The following is a 19,629-nucleotide window of genomic DNA, read 5'->3' on the forward strand; positions in this document are numbered from 1 at the left end:
AAGCCTTAGTGAAAAGGGATTTTTCAATAACCGCAGGCAGGGCAATAAGGGAAAGTTCAAAGTTTCATGCCCAACCGATTGGGCAGAAATCAGGAAAGAATCTAAGAAGAGCTGGCGAGGGTGATCCCGACTAGAGAGAAAAATTTGTGCTGCAGAAGAATCCATATGGATGCCAGAAATGGAGCTTTTATAGTGTGCCCGGAGATGAGCCGTAAGGAGGGAGACGGCCGTGAAAGAAACTAAACTAAGCTGGACACCAACCTGCCTTTATATGTACTTTCAAAACCTCCATGGTCAAGAAATCAAAAAACAGTGAGAGCAAAATAGTATCAGAAGAGTCAGAGAAATACATAGTGATATGTTATGAGAGATAACTGGGGTCATGTGCAAATTTATTTTGATCACAGTGACAAAGCTGGACAAGCACCTGGAAGTGAATATAGAAGTATAATAGTTCTGAAGTAGTCACATTAGAGATCAAAGACTCAGGACGAGTTAGAAGAAAAAAGTAGGTTAGCCAAATGCCACTGATGACATTTCATAAACACTTTCTACCTTATGCTCCTAATTATTCTATATAAATATAATCCTAAATCCATTTAGGTTGTTTAATAAGCAAATACTCTTAAAATTCCATAGTTGCTTGTTTTCTATGTCAGTGAAGTAATGGTGAGAGATATACCTAGGATGTGTCCTTACTATCACTTAAACTGACTCGGCAATGATATAAACCATTTGGAAGTTTAGGTAGACCCATAATCTGCAGTTGAACTTTAGTTGTTGTGGTGGTTAATGGGTGGCTTAGTTGGCCCATCAGCTGCATGATCAGGGAGGTAGGAAAGGAACTTCCCATGCAGGACAGGCAATTAAAATGTGACTTTGCCTGTTAGACATGGCCCAAGGGTGACTTCATGGACAACCAAGAAGGTAAGTAACTTTACCCTTTGGGCATGAGGTGGAGCTGGGTAGAAAGTATAGATGGAGAAACCAGAAACCTCCTCCCCATATATGTACCTTGAGGAGTTAGGAAAGATGAAGCCAGTGGCTGTCAACCTTGGCTGTACATGAGGATCACCTGGAGCTTTTTACAAATTCTAATATCCATACCACACCTCAGGCCAATCAAAGGAGAATCTCTCAGGATGGGACCTGGCCCCAGTGTGTCTTGTTTTATTTAAGTTCCTCAGGTTGTTCCTCTGTGTAGCCAAGGTGAGAACACCTGGGTTGAATGAGACACTCGCAGGTGTCTGGCATGTGCCCAGTGACTGTGAGGGTCCTCCTCTTGAATTGTTTCCTGCTATCTACCTCTCCCTTTTCAGAATTTGCACAGGATAGTACTGTATCTGTCTTGGTTCTACAACATGTATCAGAGATGACTTTGCCTCAGAGTTGGGGAATTCTGTTTATCTTCCTGTTGAAAAAAGGCAGAACTCTCTTCACCCTTCAGGTGTACTGTCTCATCACTGATTTCATACCTCTTGTCTTCCTTCCAATATTACTTACCCTCTGCACTGGATTAAGGAAGATTTCTAACTTCTCTGACCCTAGAGGTTAAATTTAACCACATCTTCTTGAGCACTTCAGAAGGATCAGGGTGAAGTAAAGTTTAAGGAATAAAGGAGGTTCCTAAAAATAGAACACAATTCGTCCGTTTCAGTTAAAAATGCCCTCATGTTTTCTAAGCATTTTTTTAACTCTTTAGCATTTTTAATAAGCTTACTTATGAGTCTTGTTGAAAAATAAATAAAATATACTTGTTTTCATTAAGGAAAGAGATCCTTTTCCATTTTAGTTGGTATTGTTGAAGGAGACAAAAAGGAATCTAAAACTTGGCAAAGGAATACATTATTAGTGACATATTGGTCACAGATGTGCTGGTAGAGCTACATTTTCTTCCTGTGATTTGTATTTTAAGTATCCTCAAATTACATATGAAAGTCCAGATAACTTCCTCATAAACAGGATGAGAAAAATTATGGTATTGGCAAAATATTAATTTTTAAGGAATTCTAGGTGTGGTCTTATTAATAGGTAAGGGACAAATGTTTATTTGCAAACTATACTCTAGAGACATAGTGCTAGATGATGCCAATGTTTATTATTATCATCATCAATTATTATCATCAGTTTTAAGTGTGTTAAGCAAGTGCAGATACCTGGAGATATTTTTTTGTTTGTTTTCTTTATATTTAAATTATTTTATTGTTGTTCCATTACAGTTCTCCGTATTTTCTCCCCCCCTTTCCCCTGGCCCCCTCCCTTGTTTCCAACCTCCCCCTTGGTTTGTCCATGTGTCCTTTATAGTAGTTCCTGAAAACCCTTCTCCCCACTGTCCCCTCCCCCTCCCCCTCCAGCTATTGTTAGATTCTTCTTAATTTCAATGACTCTGGTTATATTTTGTTTGCTTTTTTCTTTTGTTGATTATGTTCCAGTTAAAGGTGATATTTTAGCAATACTTTTAAATTATAAGATTTACTTCTCTTAACAATACTTACAGTCAGGAAGGCAAAACTCAACAGGCAAACAGGAACTCTCTCTAGTAAAGTTATCGCTTGAATCTGTAGGCCTTTGAAGCACAGTATCAGGAGTTTGGCCAAGTTGTGTTCAGTTGCAAAAAATGCTAAAAGGACTTTAAGGAGAGTATGGGCAAGCCAGCTCTGGGAACAGGGTTAGGATTCACCTGGGAGGAAATGGCGTTGGTACCAGGATGCCCATTAAGGCAGTTGTAATAGATGAACATAATTCCAGCTCCAAGGCTCTAATTGTAAGGATGCGATGGAAGGAAAAGGAATATTATTTTTAAAAGGATCAAGAAACATACATGATGGACATAAAAATAATAATGACAACTAAAACTTTTATAAGACTTCTTGAGAACTTTTTTACTCATGTTAATAAGTAGACAAGTAATGACTCCTAGGGGGTGGCAGATTCTTTGATTTTCATCATATTTAAATTGATAAGCTAACCAATTTTCAAATGTCATGTTAAATTAAAATTGATATGAAATTGAACAAAAGCAGGAAAGTAGGCAAAAAAATTAGTGTATTACCCATGCAAGAAATTGAATTATGACACAGAAAAGGCAATATGGCCAAGTAGGTGGAAAGTTATCTATTTGTGTTTTTAATTAGGTAATAATATGCATTTTAAGATGATTTAGTGATCTGATGATTGCAAAGGCAGATGGCTTTAAATCAGGAGCTTGTGATGTACTTCGCAGCCCCAAAGCTCTCTGATTCACTGTCAAGGTGACGTCAGTGTGTGACTCTAGTCGAGCACTGTCTGCTCTCTTGTGTATTACTTGATTTTATAAGTTTAAGACATCATACTGTACAGTTAAAAAAATAAATTTATAAAAAGACAAGTTATTTTCTTTCTCCAAATACCCTGTTTTTGTTTTTTCCCATTTCCTCAGGAAAGTGACAATATTGGAAGACCCCAATCAGAACATTCACTTGAAAAACCTGTCTCTTCATCAGGCAACCACAGAGGAAGAAGCTCTGAATCTGCTTTTCTTAGGAGATACCAACAGAATGATTGCAGAGGTAGTAAAGTTTTCTCTGCAAACTGTTTTCATGTATTATAAGATAATAGAATTTGGGGGACAGCAACTACCTTAGAAATGATCCCACCTGAATCTCATGTTACATATTAGAAATCTAGATCCAGAGAAGTAAGGAGACCTTGTTTCCCAAGGTCAGCCAGCTAGTTGATGAGCAGGAACTAAAATCTGGACTCTAAAATCTGGGAAACAAATAAAATCTTTAAAAATAAATAAATAAATTTTATCTGGGAAACAAATTTCTAGTTTTCAGTTTCACACAAATTGGTTTGCAGTTAGTGAATGAGAACTCATTAAGTATCTTAATTATAGGGATTTTTGCATAATTTTTGAAATTTAAAAATACAGAATCATTCTTCCAAATCTCAGATTATCCATGTACTGGCATTTGTTTACATACCCATATAATTTCATGTATTCAGTGCATTATTATTTAGAAGACATGTGGAACACTACATGGAATACAGGAAGTGCTTGCTCTACACATGGCCACTGTTATTGGCAGGTCTGGCAACACTGCTGCTGTGTGTAACAGGAGTGTGTTTCAGTGCAGTATTTGGGACATACTTGTACTGTTGTCTATCTGCTATTCAAAGCTAGGTGCCTGAATCTCATGTTACATAGGAGTGTGTAATAGGAGTATGTTTCAGTGCAGTATTTGGGACATACTTGTACTATTTGTTGTCAATCTGCTATTCAAAGCTAGATGCCTGTATCAAACTAGGCACCTGTATTTCATCTGGGAACCCAAGGCAGGAGCCAGGACTGAGCCCACTTGGTCAGGGGACCCTAACCTCAACCCGTTACTGACTGAAGATGGAGGGTCAGGAAGCTCTCATCCAGTGACGCTGCAGTGATGGGAACAGAGCATGATGGTGGCTGGGGGGGGCGTGGGAATAGTTCCCCAAATATGCAGCTCACTGTTAGCCCTGGCAGCTTCCTTTGTAGACCATGCTCCCAGACTGTCTGCGTCTGATAACAAGTGGTAGGTGAGGACAATAAGCTGGGAGGATAAGCATTCTGAGGAAGTCTATCAACTGACCTTTTTTCCTGCCCCATTTCCACTCAGTGGGATGCAGCACCTCAGATACAAGATAAATAAATGGAAACCAAATTCAGATACTGAAAATACAATGTTATTATCTGTTTTTGTGTTGGGCCCTTACTTTTGTTGGCAGTAGGGGTGTTGTTTTTTCCAGTACTGCATCAATATAAATTGAGCTTATGTGCCATGTATAACATAGACTTAAGGACTCAAATTACTATTTTCATTTCAGAAGAATTTTACATAGTTTTAAATTTCAGAATATCTTGTCTTGCTTTACAAAAATTTGCATTTGTGTTTTGCTTCAACATTTTGCCCATGTGGTCATCTGTGATACTCTTATTGTCACAATAATTAAAGACTAAGGAATAAAGGCAGTTTAAAAATTAAGGCATATAATGATGAAAGATGGGATCAGGAAAAATCCTGATCCTGTCTTGACCAGTGTGGCTTAGTTTGTTGGGCATCATCTTGCAAAGCAAAAGGTCACCAGTTCAATTCCCAGTCTGGGTACATGGCTGGGTTGCAGGTTTGGTCCTGGATCAGGTCACAGAGGCAACCAACTGATGTTTCTCTCTTTTCCTTTCTCCCTCCCTTTCCCTGTCTCTAGAAATAACTAAATAAAATCTTTTTTAAAAAATCCATACACAGTTTAATAAGCAGCCATCCAGGAGATACAGAAAATAAATGGATCCTGGCCACCAATGAAATATGAAAAAGAGAATAAATGCTATTGGAAAACAAAAAGGAGAAGTATGTTCCTGCCTCAGTGCTAACCCTTCTCCAGAAGTGACTCATCCTGAGACAAATCTAGGCCTTGTCCTCACAATTACGTTCCCTCATCTGTAATGAGTTATTGAGGGCTCTTGGCCCTTGTTTACCATGACCTCCAATAGCTCAGAAGCTTGGCCAGTTGTTATCTAGTTTGTTAACTTTAGCCGACTACATCTTTTCAACCTATTGTAAAGTTTTAAGGACCTCAGATTTTCTTGTTCAAGCTTATCTGTCATGTTCTATCACCTTACAAAATCTCAACTATTCTTCCTGCCACCTACTGATGAGCGCCTAATGATATTAGAAATAACCTAAAACCTGAAGAACTACAATTCACATAGTGCTGGTGTGCATTTTTAAATTAATTCATTTTTCCAGTGTAAAGCCTAATTTTTAATATCAAATCTAGTAGGTTTTGGATGTTTGTGAGCTTGCTTTTGTATCTTCTTTGATAATAATAGCTATTGTGTTATTCTGAGAACTTTTCAATAGACTTGATGCTGTGGTAGACACTATATATGTATATATATTTCTGATTCTTCTTTTATAGGGGAAACTGAGGCTCAAAGTGTTGGAATACTTGTCCGACGCCACACAACTAGTGGGTGGCAGAGCCAGGGTCCAGCCCAGTCCGGCTGATTCAGAAGCCCATGTTCTTTCCTTATGCCACATTTCACAAGGGCAGCAATCAAATGGACATGTGTCCAGTTTTTCAAGCGAGGATATATTTTTGAATCATTTAAAAAATACAGTGAATATTTAGCACCTTGGTTTATTTCTTGAATTCATTGAAAGCAAACACATAAAAATACAAATGAAAAATAACTGTCAATCTCTGGAAATACTTTATTATTCAGAGTCCCTTAAAAAAAGCATGTTTTAGATTTTAAACTAGCTGTCAGAATATAATTTGTCAGCTCAGAATGAGCTTACCAGGATAAAAAGAACACACTATACATTTTTTTTTCCAAAACTTACACAGAGAAATCCAGAAGTTGTCATAGTAACCAGAAAACACTTGTAAAACAAAGCCTGACTATGTGGGACAGGAGAGGAGTGCTCTTTCCTTTCATGTTCCCTCAAAGCCAGCATTTGAAGGAAGAGTTATCAAATTTAGCTTCATCTTCTTCTTGCTTATTCAGAACTCTTGAATAATTTCTGTAATCCTAGCAGTGTTTTGAATAAGAACTGATTATATTCTTAGGGTAAATTTTTTTAAAGTTGAACTGCTGTGCCAGAGAGAATAAATATGTTAAAAGGGGACCTGCATGTGACCCAGTGTCAACCCTCCCCAGTAGCAAGTATTGTTTGATACTTTTTGTCTTATAGTTAAATGTTTCTATGAATTAATCGAGTCTAATTGAGCAAAACATTCTTCATTTGCTTGTCAGGCCCTACAGAGTTCCATAGCTGGGACCATTTGCTTGATTCTGCTTATAATCTAAGCACCCGTCCCCAGGTATGGCCAGAGGGGAACTTGAAATTGAGTGCCCTGTTGTAGTCAAAAGACACAGTTTGGGGGATGCAATTTCTGATCTCTGGATTCAGAATCTCTGCATTTGGGCCCAGGAATGTACGTTTTAGCATCTAAATGTGCTCAGGCTAATATTGGGGGCAATTTAGGTTTTTCCCTTGAGAAGCTGGTTGAAACCCACTCCCAGAAAAGCATGTGAGCAGGTCTGTGTTCTGCACCCTTGCCAACACCACTGTATTTGAAAATTCTGCCAATTTGGTAGGCAAAAAAAGAGAAAAAATATTGTTTTAGGTTGCGTTTTTGATTACCATATTGTTTTATATCTTTATTTACCATTCATATTTCTGTTTTTGTTTACGTCTTCTATTTGTTTTTCACTTGGACTGTTAGAGTAGGTCTGGTTGTGTTGTTGACTCCAGGCAGACACCCCTGGACCACTGCTCCCAGAAGAGGAGCTCAATGGCTGCTAGGGACTCTGTAAATAACTGTTGAATGCATATACATTAAAGATAATAACTTTTTTCTCTGTCATATGTTTAGCAAATGCTTTTCTCATCATATAATTTTTTAGTTTTCTTTTTTTAATGTAGTCAAATCAGTCCATTTTATGGTTTCTACTTCGGATAGCATGCAATGCTGTTCGGATTAGAAATGCAATAGTTCACTGAGGAATTATTCCACTTATTAGAAAGCGTTTTATTATTTTCAATTGAAATTTGACGCCCGGTTGCAACCACCCATTATTCCCAGTATGGCCTGCAACATGGAAAGGGATGGTCATCTTCAGGTTGGAGTAAGTCTTACCAGAAATTTCTGGAGCATGGAGACTTTTCCTGAACCTCAAAAAAAGATAAAACTGTTCTAAATTAACAAAATCAAGGTTCATTTTTAGTCCTCCTTCTAGAAATAGCCTCCATTGATAAGAGTGCCATTTAAATACCCATATTAAGGAATAATGATGTTCAAAGTGAACCATAAGACTAACAGGAGCCTCTTATATATAAGCTGATGTAAGGAAGAGAATAGTGTCTTGGGTCGTTTCCACCAAACTTCACAGTAGTGTCTGTTAAGGGTTAAACTGTGTCTTCTCCTCCCTTCCCCCAGTTCATGTGTTGACGTCCTAACCCCTGTACTTCCGAATATGACCTTATTGAGAGAGAGGGCCTTACAGATGTAATCGAGTTAAAATAAGGTCATTAGGGTAAGCTCTAAACAGCATGGCTTATGTCCTTATTAAGTGGGGAAGTTTACAGAGAGACACATACACAGGGAGAATGCCATGTGGACATGAAGAGGTCATCTCTGAGGAGAGAGGCCTGGAACAGAAATTTTCCTCACAGTCCTCAGAAGGAAGAACCAATCCTACCAACACCTCCATTTTGGACCTCTAGTCTTCAGAACTGTGAGATAATAATTTCAGTTGTTTAAGCCACCCACTTTGTTGTATTTGATTATAGCAGCCCTACCAAATTAACGTGGTGTCCAAATAACCTAGGATATAATTCCTTATATAAAAGGTACCTGGTATGGGTCTTGACCTTGATTAATTCAGGAGTAATAATATGCTATATCTAATAATATGCAACATTTGCTATTAAAATGCTTGGAGGGGAACTTTGGTGAGAAAAGAACATTCTATGCCAACATTGGGAAAGCCCAGGGTCCCTTGGTAGTTGTCTTGCTTTTTTCCCCACATGGCTTCCTTCCCCACATGAGCCATCAGGTGAGTTCCTCCAGCCAGTTCAATGTCCATTCTGTGCCTTCCTCTCCATCACTACCCATCCCCGTCAGGTCATGGTGAAGAGCACAAGCTTCCAAGAGACTTTCTGTTCTACTCCTGCTCCTCCCCTTCCCAGGTGTATGTCTTTGGGTAGGTGACCTAACTGGTCTAAACTAACCTAACTGCTCTAAACCGCACCTTCTAACCTATAAAATGGGCATAATAATAGCTACCTTCTAGGATTATAGTAAGAATTAAATTAAATAACATTTACAAAGACCCCATAGTTTTCAGCTAGCAACTCTTTAAAGACAAGACTTTTAACTGGTTCATCTCTACTCTCTTTGTACCTGGCAGTGATGTGGTCGGTCATTAATTAATTGTTTTATTGAGTTGATAGAAGAGGAAGACCTGATGATTTCAGGTGATAAGACCTGATATTTCAGAACCAGAATCAAAAGTGTATGATTAAAGAGCACATGACAGATGACTTTGACTTTTAAAAACATTGTGAGACTCCCGACCTTTCAGAAAAGTTTATTTTCCAAATAATCAACTTACCAAAATGTTTATGGGATTTAGATGTTATTTTCCCAGGTCTTTTTACATAAGTCTTTTCTTGAAATAAAAAACATACTAGATTTTTTTGAGTTGTGTTGATGTGCATTATAAACTCTCAGACTTTGCTCAGTGTCAAACTTTTGGAGTGAGTTGTGTGACCTTGCAGACATGTAAAGACAGTTTGAAGACAGGATGTGAGTGGAGTTAGTAGGGTATGGCAGCCACAGGAATAGCTGCCATTGGACATGTTGTCTAAAGGCATAAGGTAATACAGGAAGGAAAGAATATCTTCACTATTAGGTTGTGTTTGTTAACAACACTGAGCCACAATTTCCTTGTGTGGTATGTGTGGGAAATAAGAGGATTTAGGTTGTAATTAATGTTCCAGAATCATACTCCACTACACCATTAGAGGGACATTCACTAACACATACTCACAGATTTTTGCTTGAAAGATACATTAGTTGTAAATAAATTAGCAAGTTTATTTTAAGATTTATAAGCCTGGGAAGAGCAAAGTGCATAGCAGGATAAATTTTTTGGCCCTGCTCTTGTTATATATAATACAAATATCATCTCATTATTAGGTCTCAATATGGTGCTAGAAACCTTAGCAAAAGACATGTTAACAATTATAACCTCTTCTTCTTATCTACTGCATACCCTTACCAGAAGGAAAAAAACTTAAATTTTTAGCACATACTATAGTCCAGGCATTTCTTTTTCTTATATATTAAAAATGAGAAATATACATTTTAAAATAGTGATTCTGTGTTATGACATAGTTTTCACTCTGCTCTCATCGAATCCAATTTGCGGTGCTATGTGAACCATGAGTTCTGAGATCTAAAACATTCATGAAAATAAGTGCAGTGGTGTGATGCAGTCACTGGAATGTTAAAATGCACCTACTCTATATACATGATTAGAGAAACAATCTTGGCTGTAAAAATGTAGCTCTAGAATTTCTTTTGATCTTTAAAATTTTTATTTGTAATTAAACGTAGCAGAAGAAAGTAAGTTTCACTGTGTTACTGAAATTCACCACCATCAACAACAAAATGTGAAAAATAGAGGGGGAATAAAAGCTATCTTCAGTGAAACAAGAAAATAGCCATAACCTCAGAAAACCTGGCAAATACCATGAAATTTGAATTGTGGTGAGGAGGGTGCTGAGAGCCAACACATATATTCTCCAACCTGAGGCAGGATACAGTTTCCCCTTTAAGAAAGGGTCGCAATTCTCAAGTGCAAATCTGATGATCTTATGGTTAAAGTTATGACATCCAAGAATATAGGCAAGTGTGGGGAGAGGAGTATTATACAGATACTTATTCTACACTATAAAAGATGCATCCAAAGAAGAAAATGTTAAAGACAGGCCTTTTTTGTGGTCAGTGGTCTAGGCTCATTGCTAAGAAAGATGGCCTTTGTGAGTCAAGTTCAGTGAGTCTGTGACTTAAGAGGTTTTACCATCCTGGACCTCTTAGTGCAAAAACTGAGGAAAGTGTGTTGTAAAGGCTAAGGACATAGCCGATAGGAAAAGTATTCTGGACACAGACAACTGTAATTGAACAACAATAAAAAAATACATTCAATACCATCAAAAAATTTTTTAAATAAATTATTCTGGACACAAACTTAATTTGAATATTTTCTAACCCATCTGCAGACTACTCTTTAAAAAATTGAAAAAGCTAAAATTCAAGATAAAATTTTTAATTGAACTTATTAAATTCCAAAGCTGAAGAAAGAGTCTCACAGAGATCAAGTCAGAAAATGCAAGCCAACTATGAGTGAAAATGAAAGAAATTGTTCTCAGACTTCTCCACAGTAGCATTCAGTGACAGAAGACAAACCAATTCTGAAGCAAGAATATTATATCTCTACAATTTTTTATGCAGCAGATTTATCATCATGTTCTTAAACATACAAAAACATCAAATATTCTTAAGCATGTATAAATTCAGAGAGAAAGTGTACTCAGAGATTCTTTTTAAAAATTGCTTGACAATGCAGTCTAACCAACTGAAAGGTAAATCAAAATAAAGAGCTTAGGAACTGAAAATATTACAGAAGGATTTGGTGAGGTAGACTGGTGGGATCTTTGAAAAACATAGGATTTTAGAAGTTATTTTAATGTAGACATAAAAATGAACAATTGTATAATGTGAATATTATAAACCTTAAAAAGGTAAAAGTAAATAATAAACCTAACAAAAATTTAGAGTTAGGAGAGATTGGAGTAGTGTTATAAATAAGTTTATTTTCTTATATTTCAAAGCAAGAAATAGATAGATATTGTATAAATATTATATGTCCACATAATGACTCAAGTCCCTTAATGTTTTCTATGAGTATTTTTTTTAAGTATTATTTTTTATTTTAGTTTTTAATTGAATTCCTTGGGGGAGACACCAGTTAACAAAAGTATGCAGGTTTCAGGTGCACAATTCTATAACACATCATCTGCACATTGTATTCTGTGTTCACCATCTCAACTCAAGTCTCCGTCCATCGCCACTTATTCCCCCACACCCTCCTTCACCTCTCCCCCTGGCAGTCACCACACTGTTGTTGGTGTCCATCTGTGAGTATTTCTTAATTCTAAAGAGATATTTTTAGAAAAAAAGTACACATATCTTTTAAAATCATTTTTATTGTTATTCTTTTGTAGTTGTCCCCATTTTCCCCTCTTGCTCATCCCACCCCCACTCCAGCAGTCAATTCCTACAACATGTCCATGGTCATTCATACATGTTCTTTGTCTATTTTAACCATGGGGGACAAAAACATTTATTTAAAGCTCACTAATTTTTCATATTTCATTTGTTTTTTATTCTATTAAATTTAAATAAAATTTAATTTAATAATTTCAAATATGTACAGTATGCTTTTGTTTTGGTAACAGAAGTACTTCTGATTTTCTATTTCTATATGTATATAAAGAAATGTCTAAACAATTTTTATCAAACTTTACTATTGTTATTTTGATTGGGAGATCTCTACTTTCATTTTTGCTCTTTTTTGTATTGTTTGAATTTTTTGAATAATGAGTGTGGTAAAGATTACCAGTGCACGTTTCCTTGAGGAGAGTTCATGTGACATGTTCTAGTCAATGAAGTGTGAGTGAACCTGAGATGTTACTTTGTTTTGAGGCTTTTTTTAATTGTTGTTCAAGTACATTTATCTCCATTTCCTGCCACCACTTTCCCCTGCCCCACCCACCTGCACCCCCTACCCTCAATCCTACCCCCTATTGGCTTTGTCCATGAGTGCTTTATACATGTTCTTTGACATCCCTTTCCCTTCTTTCCCTCATTATCCCCTTGCCCTGCTCCCCTCTTCTGGTTACTGTCAGTTTGTTATTTCAATGTCTCTGCTTATATTTTGCTTGCTTGTTTGTTTTGTTGATTAGGTTCCGCTTATAGGTGAGATCATATGGTACTTGTCTTTCACCACCTGCCTTATTTTGCTTAACATAATGCTCTCCAGTTCCGTCCATGCTGTTGCAAAGGGTAGGAGATCTTTCTTTCTGCTGCATAGTATTCCATTGTGTAAATGTACCATAGTTTTTTGATCCACTTATTTACTGATGGGCACTAAGTCTGCTTCCAGCACTTGTCTATTATAAATTGTGCAGCTATGAACATTGGGGTGCATAGGTTCTTTTAAATTGGTGTTTTAGGATTCTTACAGTATAACCCAAGAAGTGGGACTGCGAGGTCAAAAAGCAGTTCCATTTGTAGTATTTTGAGGAAATTTCATATTGTTTTCCACAATATGAAAACAGGCTGCACCAGTCTGCATTCCCACCAACAGTGTACAAGGGTTCCATCCTCATCAGCATTTGTCGTCTTTGTCAATTTGGTTATGATGGCCATTCTGACCAGTGAGAAGTGGTATCTCATTGTGGTTTTAATTTGCATCTCTGATGGCCAGTGATGCTGAGCATCCTTTCATGTATCTCTGGGACCTCTGTATGTCTTCTTAGAAAAGTATCTGTTCAGGTTCTTTGCCCATTTTTTAATTGGATTGTTTGTCTTCCTGGAGTGGAGTCATGTGAGTTCTTTATATATTTTGGAGATCCGAGGTTCTATTCTTTATCTCTTCCCCTTTTATGGCAAAACCTGAAGCTTTATTTTGAGATGGTAGCCTTACAAGTTGGCAGCTCCTCCCCTAGCCTTGCTAACTTAGTGTCAAGTAGATGGAGCAGAACTACCATTAAACCATATTGGACAAGTAATGTGAGCAAGATAGAAACCTGTGATTTTTAAGCCTCTGAGATTATGGTGCTATTTGTTAATTTGCTACACAGTGTAATTAGATCTCTGTTGATGAATATAATCTGCATGTATCATTTATAATAATGCATTATCCCTCATAAAATTCAAATGTAGCATGGCTTTTTAGTAAAAAAACAATGTTTATGTTAATGTTACATGTTCATCTATTTTTCAAATGGGTTTGAAGCAATTTACAATATTAAAATATATAAATCTGGACCTTGAGAACTTGCTTGGAGGTTCTAGCAAGAGAGTGCAGGTACTCATATACCCTTGACCAAAGAGTGGCCCTCTCTTCTAGTTGGGAAGGTCATCCTCCTTGACTTAGCATGCAGCTTCAGGAGGAACATACATGGATCGGGAGGAAGAGTTACCTGTCTAGCTAACCAGGTCAGCCAAATGAACCCTGGCAATCAATAGCGTGACGCGTCACAACCAGATCATTCTCACATCCTGAAGCATATAAATCTGGACAAAAATATTAAAGATAACAAATTCTTAAAAAGATAAAGTTAATTTAAAATAAGGTAGGATATAATAGACAATTGGAATGAGTCAATTTTGGCCATTAAGGACAAATTTTAGCTATGATTCTTTGGGCAGACAAGTAAAAACAAGGGAAACATTTAGGCATTTTAAGTTATATCATTCAGAGCAACTTATAGGTATTGAACTGCAGGTAAAATACATGCAAGCATCTTGTGAGACAAAATGGATAGTGTCTTACTTGTGACTTTGAATAAATATAAAAACAAGACTTCCAGCCAAGATGGAGGCATAGGTAGATATATTTTACCTCCTTGCACAACCAAAAGAAGGACAACAACAAATTTAAAAAGCAAAAACCAAAAAACCGTCAGAAAATTGAACTGTATGGAAGTATGACAACCAAAGAGCTAAAGAAGAAACATTCATCCAGACTAGTAGGAAGGGTGGACATGGGCAGCTTGGGAAGAGAGGACGTTCAGCAAGGCAGCCACTGGAGGACTGAGTGGGTGAGGCAGCAGCTTGGCAAACCAGGCATTTCCATATTTGGATAAACTGGGAGGAACAATTGGGGAGCAAGACAACACAACTCAGGGTTCCAGTGGAGGAAACTAAAGCCTCAAAACCTCTGGGTGCAAAAAACCTGTGGGGGTTATAGCAGTGGTAGAAACTCCCAGCATAACAGCAAAGATCACTGGAGAGACCCGTGGGGTCTTAGAATGTACACAAATCCACTCACCTGGGAATCAGCACCAGAAGGGCCCAATTTGCTTGTGGGTAGTGGGGGAAGTGGCTGAAAGCTGAGCAAGAGCTAAGCAAATGGCAATGTTCCCTCTCTGACCCCTCCCTCACTTATAGCCCCACAACACAGTGACATGGGTTGCCCCACCCTGGTGAATACCTAAGACTCTGTCCCTTACAACATAACAGGTGTGTCAAGACAAAGAAATATGGCCCACGTGAAAGAACAAAACTCCAAAAATAGAACTAAGTGATGAAGAGATAGCCAGCTTATCAGGTGCAGAGTTTAAAACACTGAAAATTAGGATGGTCACAGAAATGATTGAGTATGGTTGAAAAATAGAGGAAGAAGTGAAGGCTATGCAAAGTGAAAAAAGCAAAATATACAGGGAACCAACAGTGAAGGGAAGGAAACCAGGACTGAAATCAACAATTTGGAACAAAAGGAAGAAATAAATATTCATCTGGAACAGAATGAAGAAACAAGAATTCAAAAAGAGGAGAGGCTTAGGAAATTCAGGATAACTTTAAGTGTTCTGAATCATGGAATTGCCAGAGGAGAAGAGGAAAAGCAAGGAGTTGAAAACTTATTTGAAAAAGTAATGAAAGATAACTTCTCCAATTTGTCAAAGGAAATAGACTTCCAGGAAGTCCAGGAAGCTCACAGAGTCCCAAAGAAGTTGGACCCAAGAAAGCACTCACTAAGGCACATCATAATCACATTACCCAATATTAAAGATAAGGAGAGAATCTTAAAAACAGCAAGAGAACAGGAGATAGTAACCTACAAAAGAGTTCCTATAAGACTAGCAGCTGATTTCTCAAAAGAAACCTTGCAGGCAAGAAGGGGGGCTGGAAAGAAGTATTCCAGGTCATGAAAGGCAAGGGCCTATATCCAAGATTACTCTATACAGCAAAACTATCATTTAGAATGGAAGGGCAGATAAAGTGCTTCCCAGATAAGGTCAAGTTAAAGGAATTCATCATCACCAAAACTTTATTATATGAAATGTTAAAGGGACTGATCTAAGAAAAAGAAGATTGAAACTATGAACAGTAAAATGACAGCAAACTCACAACTATCAACAACTCAACCTAAAAAAAAACCCAAAACAAAAAACCTAAGCAAACAACTAGAAGAAGAACAGAATCACAGAAATAGAGACCACATGGAGGGTTATCAGCAGGGAGATTGGAGGGGGGTAGAATGGGGTAAAAGTTACAAGGAGTAAGAAGCATAAATGGTAGGTACAAAATAGACAGGGGGAGGTTAAGAATAGTATAGGAAATGGACAAGCCAAAGAACTTATCTGTATGACCCATGCTTTGAACCAAGGGAGAGGAGAATGCTAGTGGGAGAGGTGGTGCAGTGGGGAAGTCGATGAGGGGAGAAAAAAAATAGGATAACTGTAATAGCATAATCAATAAAATACACTTTTAAAAAATGATGGGCATTTAAAATCTATTTGGAAAAATTCATTCTTTGGATTTTTTCCAGAGTTTGGATGTCAAATGGCCTTTTTTTATTTACTGTTCAGTTTTTAAATGTTTTTATTTTTTATTGTTCAAGTACAGTTGTCTCCAATTTTTCCCTCACTGCTGGTCTCCCCCACCTCACCATTCATCTCCTATCTCCCACCCTCAATCCTACCCCCTTTAGTTTATTCATAGGTCCTTTATACATGTTCCTTGACAACCCTTCAACTGAAGGGTCAAATGGCCTTTTTGAACACAATGTCAACATCAATTGAGAATAATCCAAGGGAATTCATGAAAATAAATAAATTTTGAGTAGGATTAATTTTGGAGGAGAAAAGGGATATACTTTTTCAATAAGAAATACTAGGCAATATTTGGCCAGAAAGAGCACATTTTATGCAAAAGAATAGAGGAAAGTAGTTAAAAGGTCTGTGGTTAGGAACAAAGGGGAATTGGAGCTCAAGATAAATAAAGAAAGACTTGACTCAATCTAGCTGTTTCAAAAAATTCTAATTTTTAGATTCCAATATATTATACTCTATACATTCAGAGAATCTACAGATGTAATCTCCAAATTACTTGGAGATTTTTAGGAATTGCGAGACATGTCATAGAGAGTCCAAAAAACTAGAAATGAGTGAAATTAGAAATTTAATAAATATTTTTTAAAATGTTGTTTTGTTATGTTATGGTTACAGGGATGAATGAGACAGTTTCTTCCCTCAAGGAGTTCAGAGCCTGGGTGGGAGAAGGAAGAGAGTGGAGGACCTGGGTAGAGGGGGTAACCTCCAGATGGACCTTCAGTGAGATGTACGACTTTGTGTACTGGAGATGAGAAAGAGGAAAAACTAACTTTCATTGACCACAGACTGCAAATGTGACAAATCTGTAAGAAACCCAGTGATCCTAGAGATGTTTAGAATTTTACCCCAAAATAAAAGTCATCTGTTCTCAACTTTCCAAAACAGAAAACATATTTGGAAAAGAACAAACTAATATTTTTAATACTAAGCCCTAAGTAAAAGATTTGAAAAAAGATGATTAAATTATGTCCAATAAACAATTAGGAAAGAGTCAGCATCGATTCATCTTAAACTAATTTAATTCACTTTTCTGATAGGGTTATAGAAGTTCATGAATCAAGTGAGTTCATTTTATTTGATAAGGTCTTCTAAAATATCCTCTGGGGTATAAAGAGGAATTGAAGGTCTATGAAAGTATTTGGATTAAAGGCAATTTGAATACACTCGTAACTTAACTAACAGAGTAGAGAGTAGTGGCATCTTCAGGAAATGTTGTTCTGCCCTATTTGATGTCTTACACATCATTTGGATGAGGATATACTAGGTATTTTTATCCACAGCACAAAATTGAATGAAAAGTCAAGATATGGAATTATCTGAACAGATTGTAATGTTGGGGTACAAATCTAATAAAAAGAAGTCATCAGATAAATGTGTGTGTGTGTTTTTCATAGAAATACCATAGCCTGGGTAAAAGACTGGAGGAAATATGTTAGGACACTTCACGTGCTATTTATTTACTGCTGGCGACATGCAGATTACAGTGTTTTCTGCTGTGGTTATGATCCTGTTGAAAGAATATACTCAATACAGAGTGTGAAAGGGCCACATTTAAAAAAGAGTTTGATAAACAGTTACATAAGACACAGTTGAAGAAACTAGAGATAATTAGGCTTAGGGAGCATGTCAGTGTATTTCAAGGATATAGATAGGATTGACATAATCAAATAAGTCTTTTAAAAGCAGTAATCTTATTATATGAAATGTTAAAGGGACTTACCTAAGAAAAAGAAGATAAAAAAGATGAACAGTGAAAGGACAGCAAATTCACAGTTATTAAAGAACCACACCTAAAACAAAAGCAAACTAAGAGGACAGGTAGATCTGGAGCAGAACCATAGAAATGAAGATCACATGGAGGGTTAGCAACAGGGGAGTGGGAGAAGGAGAAGGGGGGGAAAGGTACAGAAAATAAGTACCATAAATGGTAGGTAGAAAATAGATATGGGGGAGGGCAAGAATAGTATGGGAAATATAGAATCTAAAGAACTTGAGACATGTGGTCATAAACTAAAGGGGGGGGAATGGTGAGGGAGGGGGTGTCCAGGGTGGAGGGGAATGAAGGGGGGAAACAGAACAACTGTAATGGCATAATTAATAAAGTATATTTTAAAAAAAGAAATTTCAGGCCACTAAGAGAGAGACAAGCCAAAAATAATAATAATAAATAAATAAAAGCAGTAATCTGTCTGCAAGGTGGAGAACAATTGAAGGAGACAAGAGTAAAGATGGGAAAACTAGTGAGAGATTATAGTAATCCAGGTGAGAGGTAAAGGAATAGGAATAGGACAGATTTTATATCCATTTGTGGGATAGAGATTGAGGTGTGTAATGAGGTTGCTTTGGGAAAATATTAGGTTCAAGATGTTGGTAAGGCAAGATGTTAATGCATTTTAGTGACAATTATCAGTCAAGCTCTTAGACATTCTTATCCGGTGTACAGAAAAATTGTGTTTGGAAGTAAGGATAAAGGAGGTATCTGAATAGAGTGAGTATCAATAGTGATGGACATCTGTTTGACCTTTTCAGATCATGGGCCACTTCAACACTAAGTAACTCAATTGCTATTTTGTACAATCTTTTGCAGCAAAGCAAGTATCATTATGGCATTACAAAGATATGAAAACCAAAATTACTTTGTATAAATTTGCTTAAAATTTCAACACTAGTAAGTGATGGAACCAGACTTAAAATTATAGCTGGCATACAATATGCTATTAATTTCAGGTGTACAGCATAGCAATTCAACATTTATACACCTTGCAAAGTGATCACCATAATAAATCTAGTAACCATCAATCACCATGCATAGTTATTATGATATAATTGACTATGTTCCTTAGGCTGTACATTACATACCCATGGCTTATTTTACAACTGAAAATTTGTACTAGTTAATCTTCTCCTTTTGGGGCCTCCCCTCCCCTCTGGCAATCATCAGTTTGTTCCCTGTATCTATCTGTTTGTTCCTCTTTTGTTTTATTCATTTGTTTTGTGTTTTGGATTACACATATAAGTAAAATCATATTTGTCTTTTTCTGTCTTATTTCAGTTAACATAATACTCTTCAGTTTCATCCATGTTGTCCCAAATGACAAGATTTTATTTTTTATGTTTGAATAGTATTTCAGTTTATGTATATGATTGGATAAAGAAAATGTGGTTATATTTACCACATTTTTAGATGATAAATAGATAAATGATATACCACATTTTCTTTATTCAGTTGTCTATTGATGAACACTTAGGTTGCTTTTATATCTTGGCTGTTGTAAACGATGAAAATCAAAACCACAATGAACTATCTCTTCACACTTGTCAGAATGGCTGTTATCAACCATACAACAAAGAACAAGTGTTAGTTGAGGATGTGAAGAAGACCAAAGCCTCATGCTCTGTTGGATTATAAACTAGG

At 36.8% G+C, this 19,629-nt stretch overlaps 1 protein-coding gene across 1 annotated transcript in view; it reads left to right on the plus strand.

Moving 5' to 3' along the window:
• Window positions 1-19,629, plus strand: part of KIF6 (kinesin family member 6) — a 425,073-nt gene that overhangs the window by 117,736 nt on the left and 287,708 nt on the right. The window contains exon 6 of the mRNA XM_037146181.2: window positions 3,419-3,548. Coding sequence (XP_037002076.2) covers window positions 3,419-3,548 — 130 coding nt within the window. The remainder of the gene's footprint in view (window positions 1-3,418; window positions 3,549-19,629) is intronic.

This window comes from Artibeus jamaicensis, unplaced genomic scaffold (assembly GCF_021234435.1).
Source record: "Artibeus jamaicensis isolate MK-2021 breed Jamaican fruit bat unplaced genomic scaffold, CSHL_Jam_final contig_1803, whole genome shotgun sequence".
Lineage (NCBI taxonomy): Eukaryota > Metazoa > Chordata > Mammalia > Chiroptera > Phyllostomidae > Artibeus > Artibeus jamaicensis.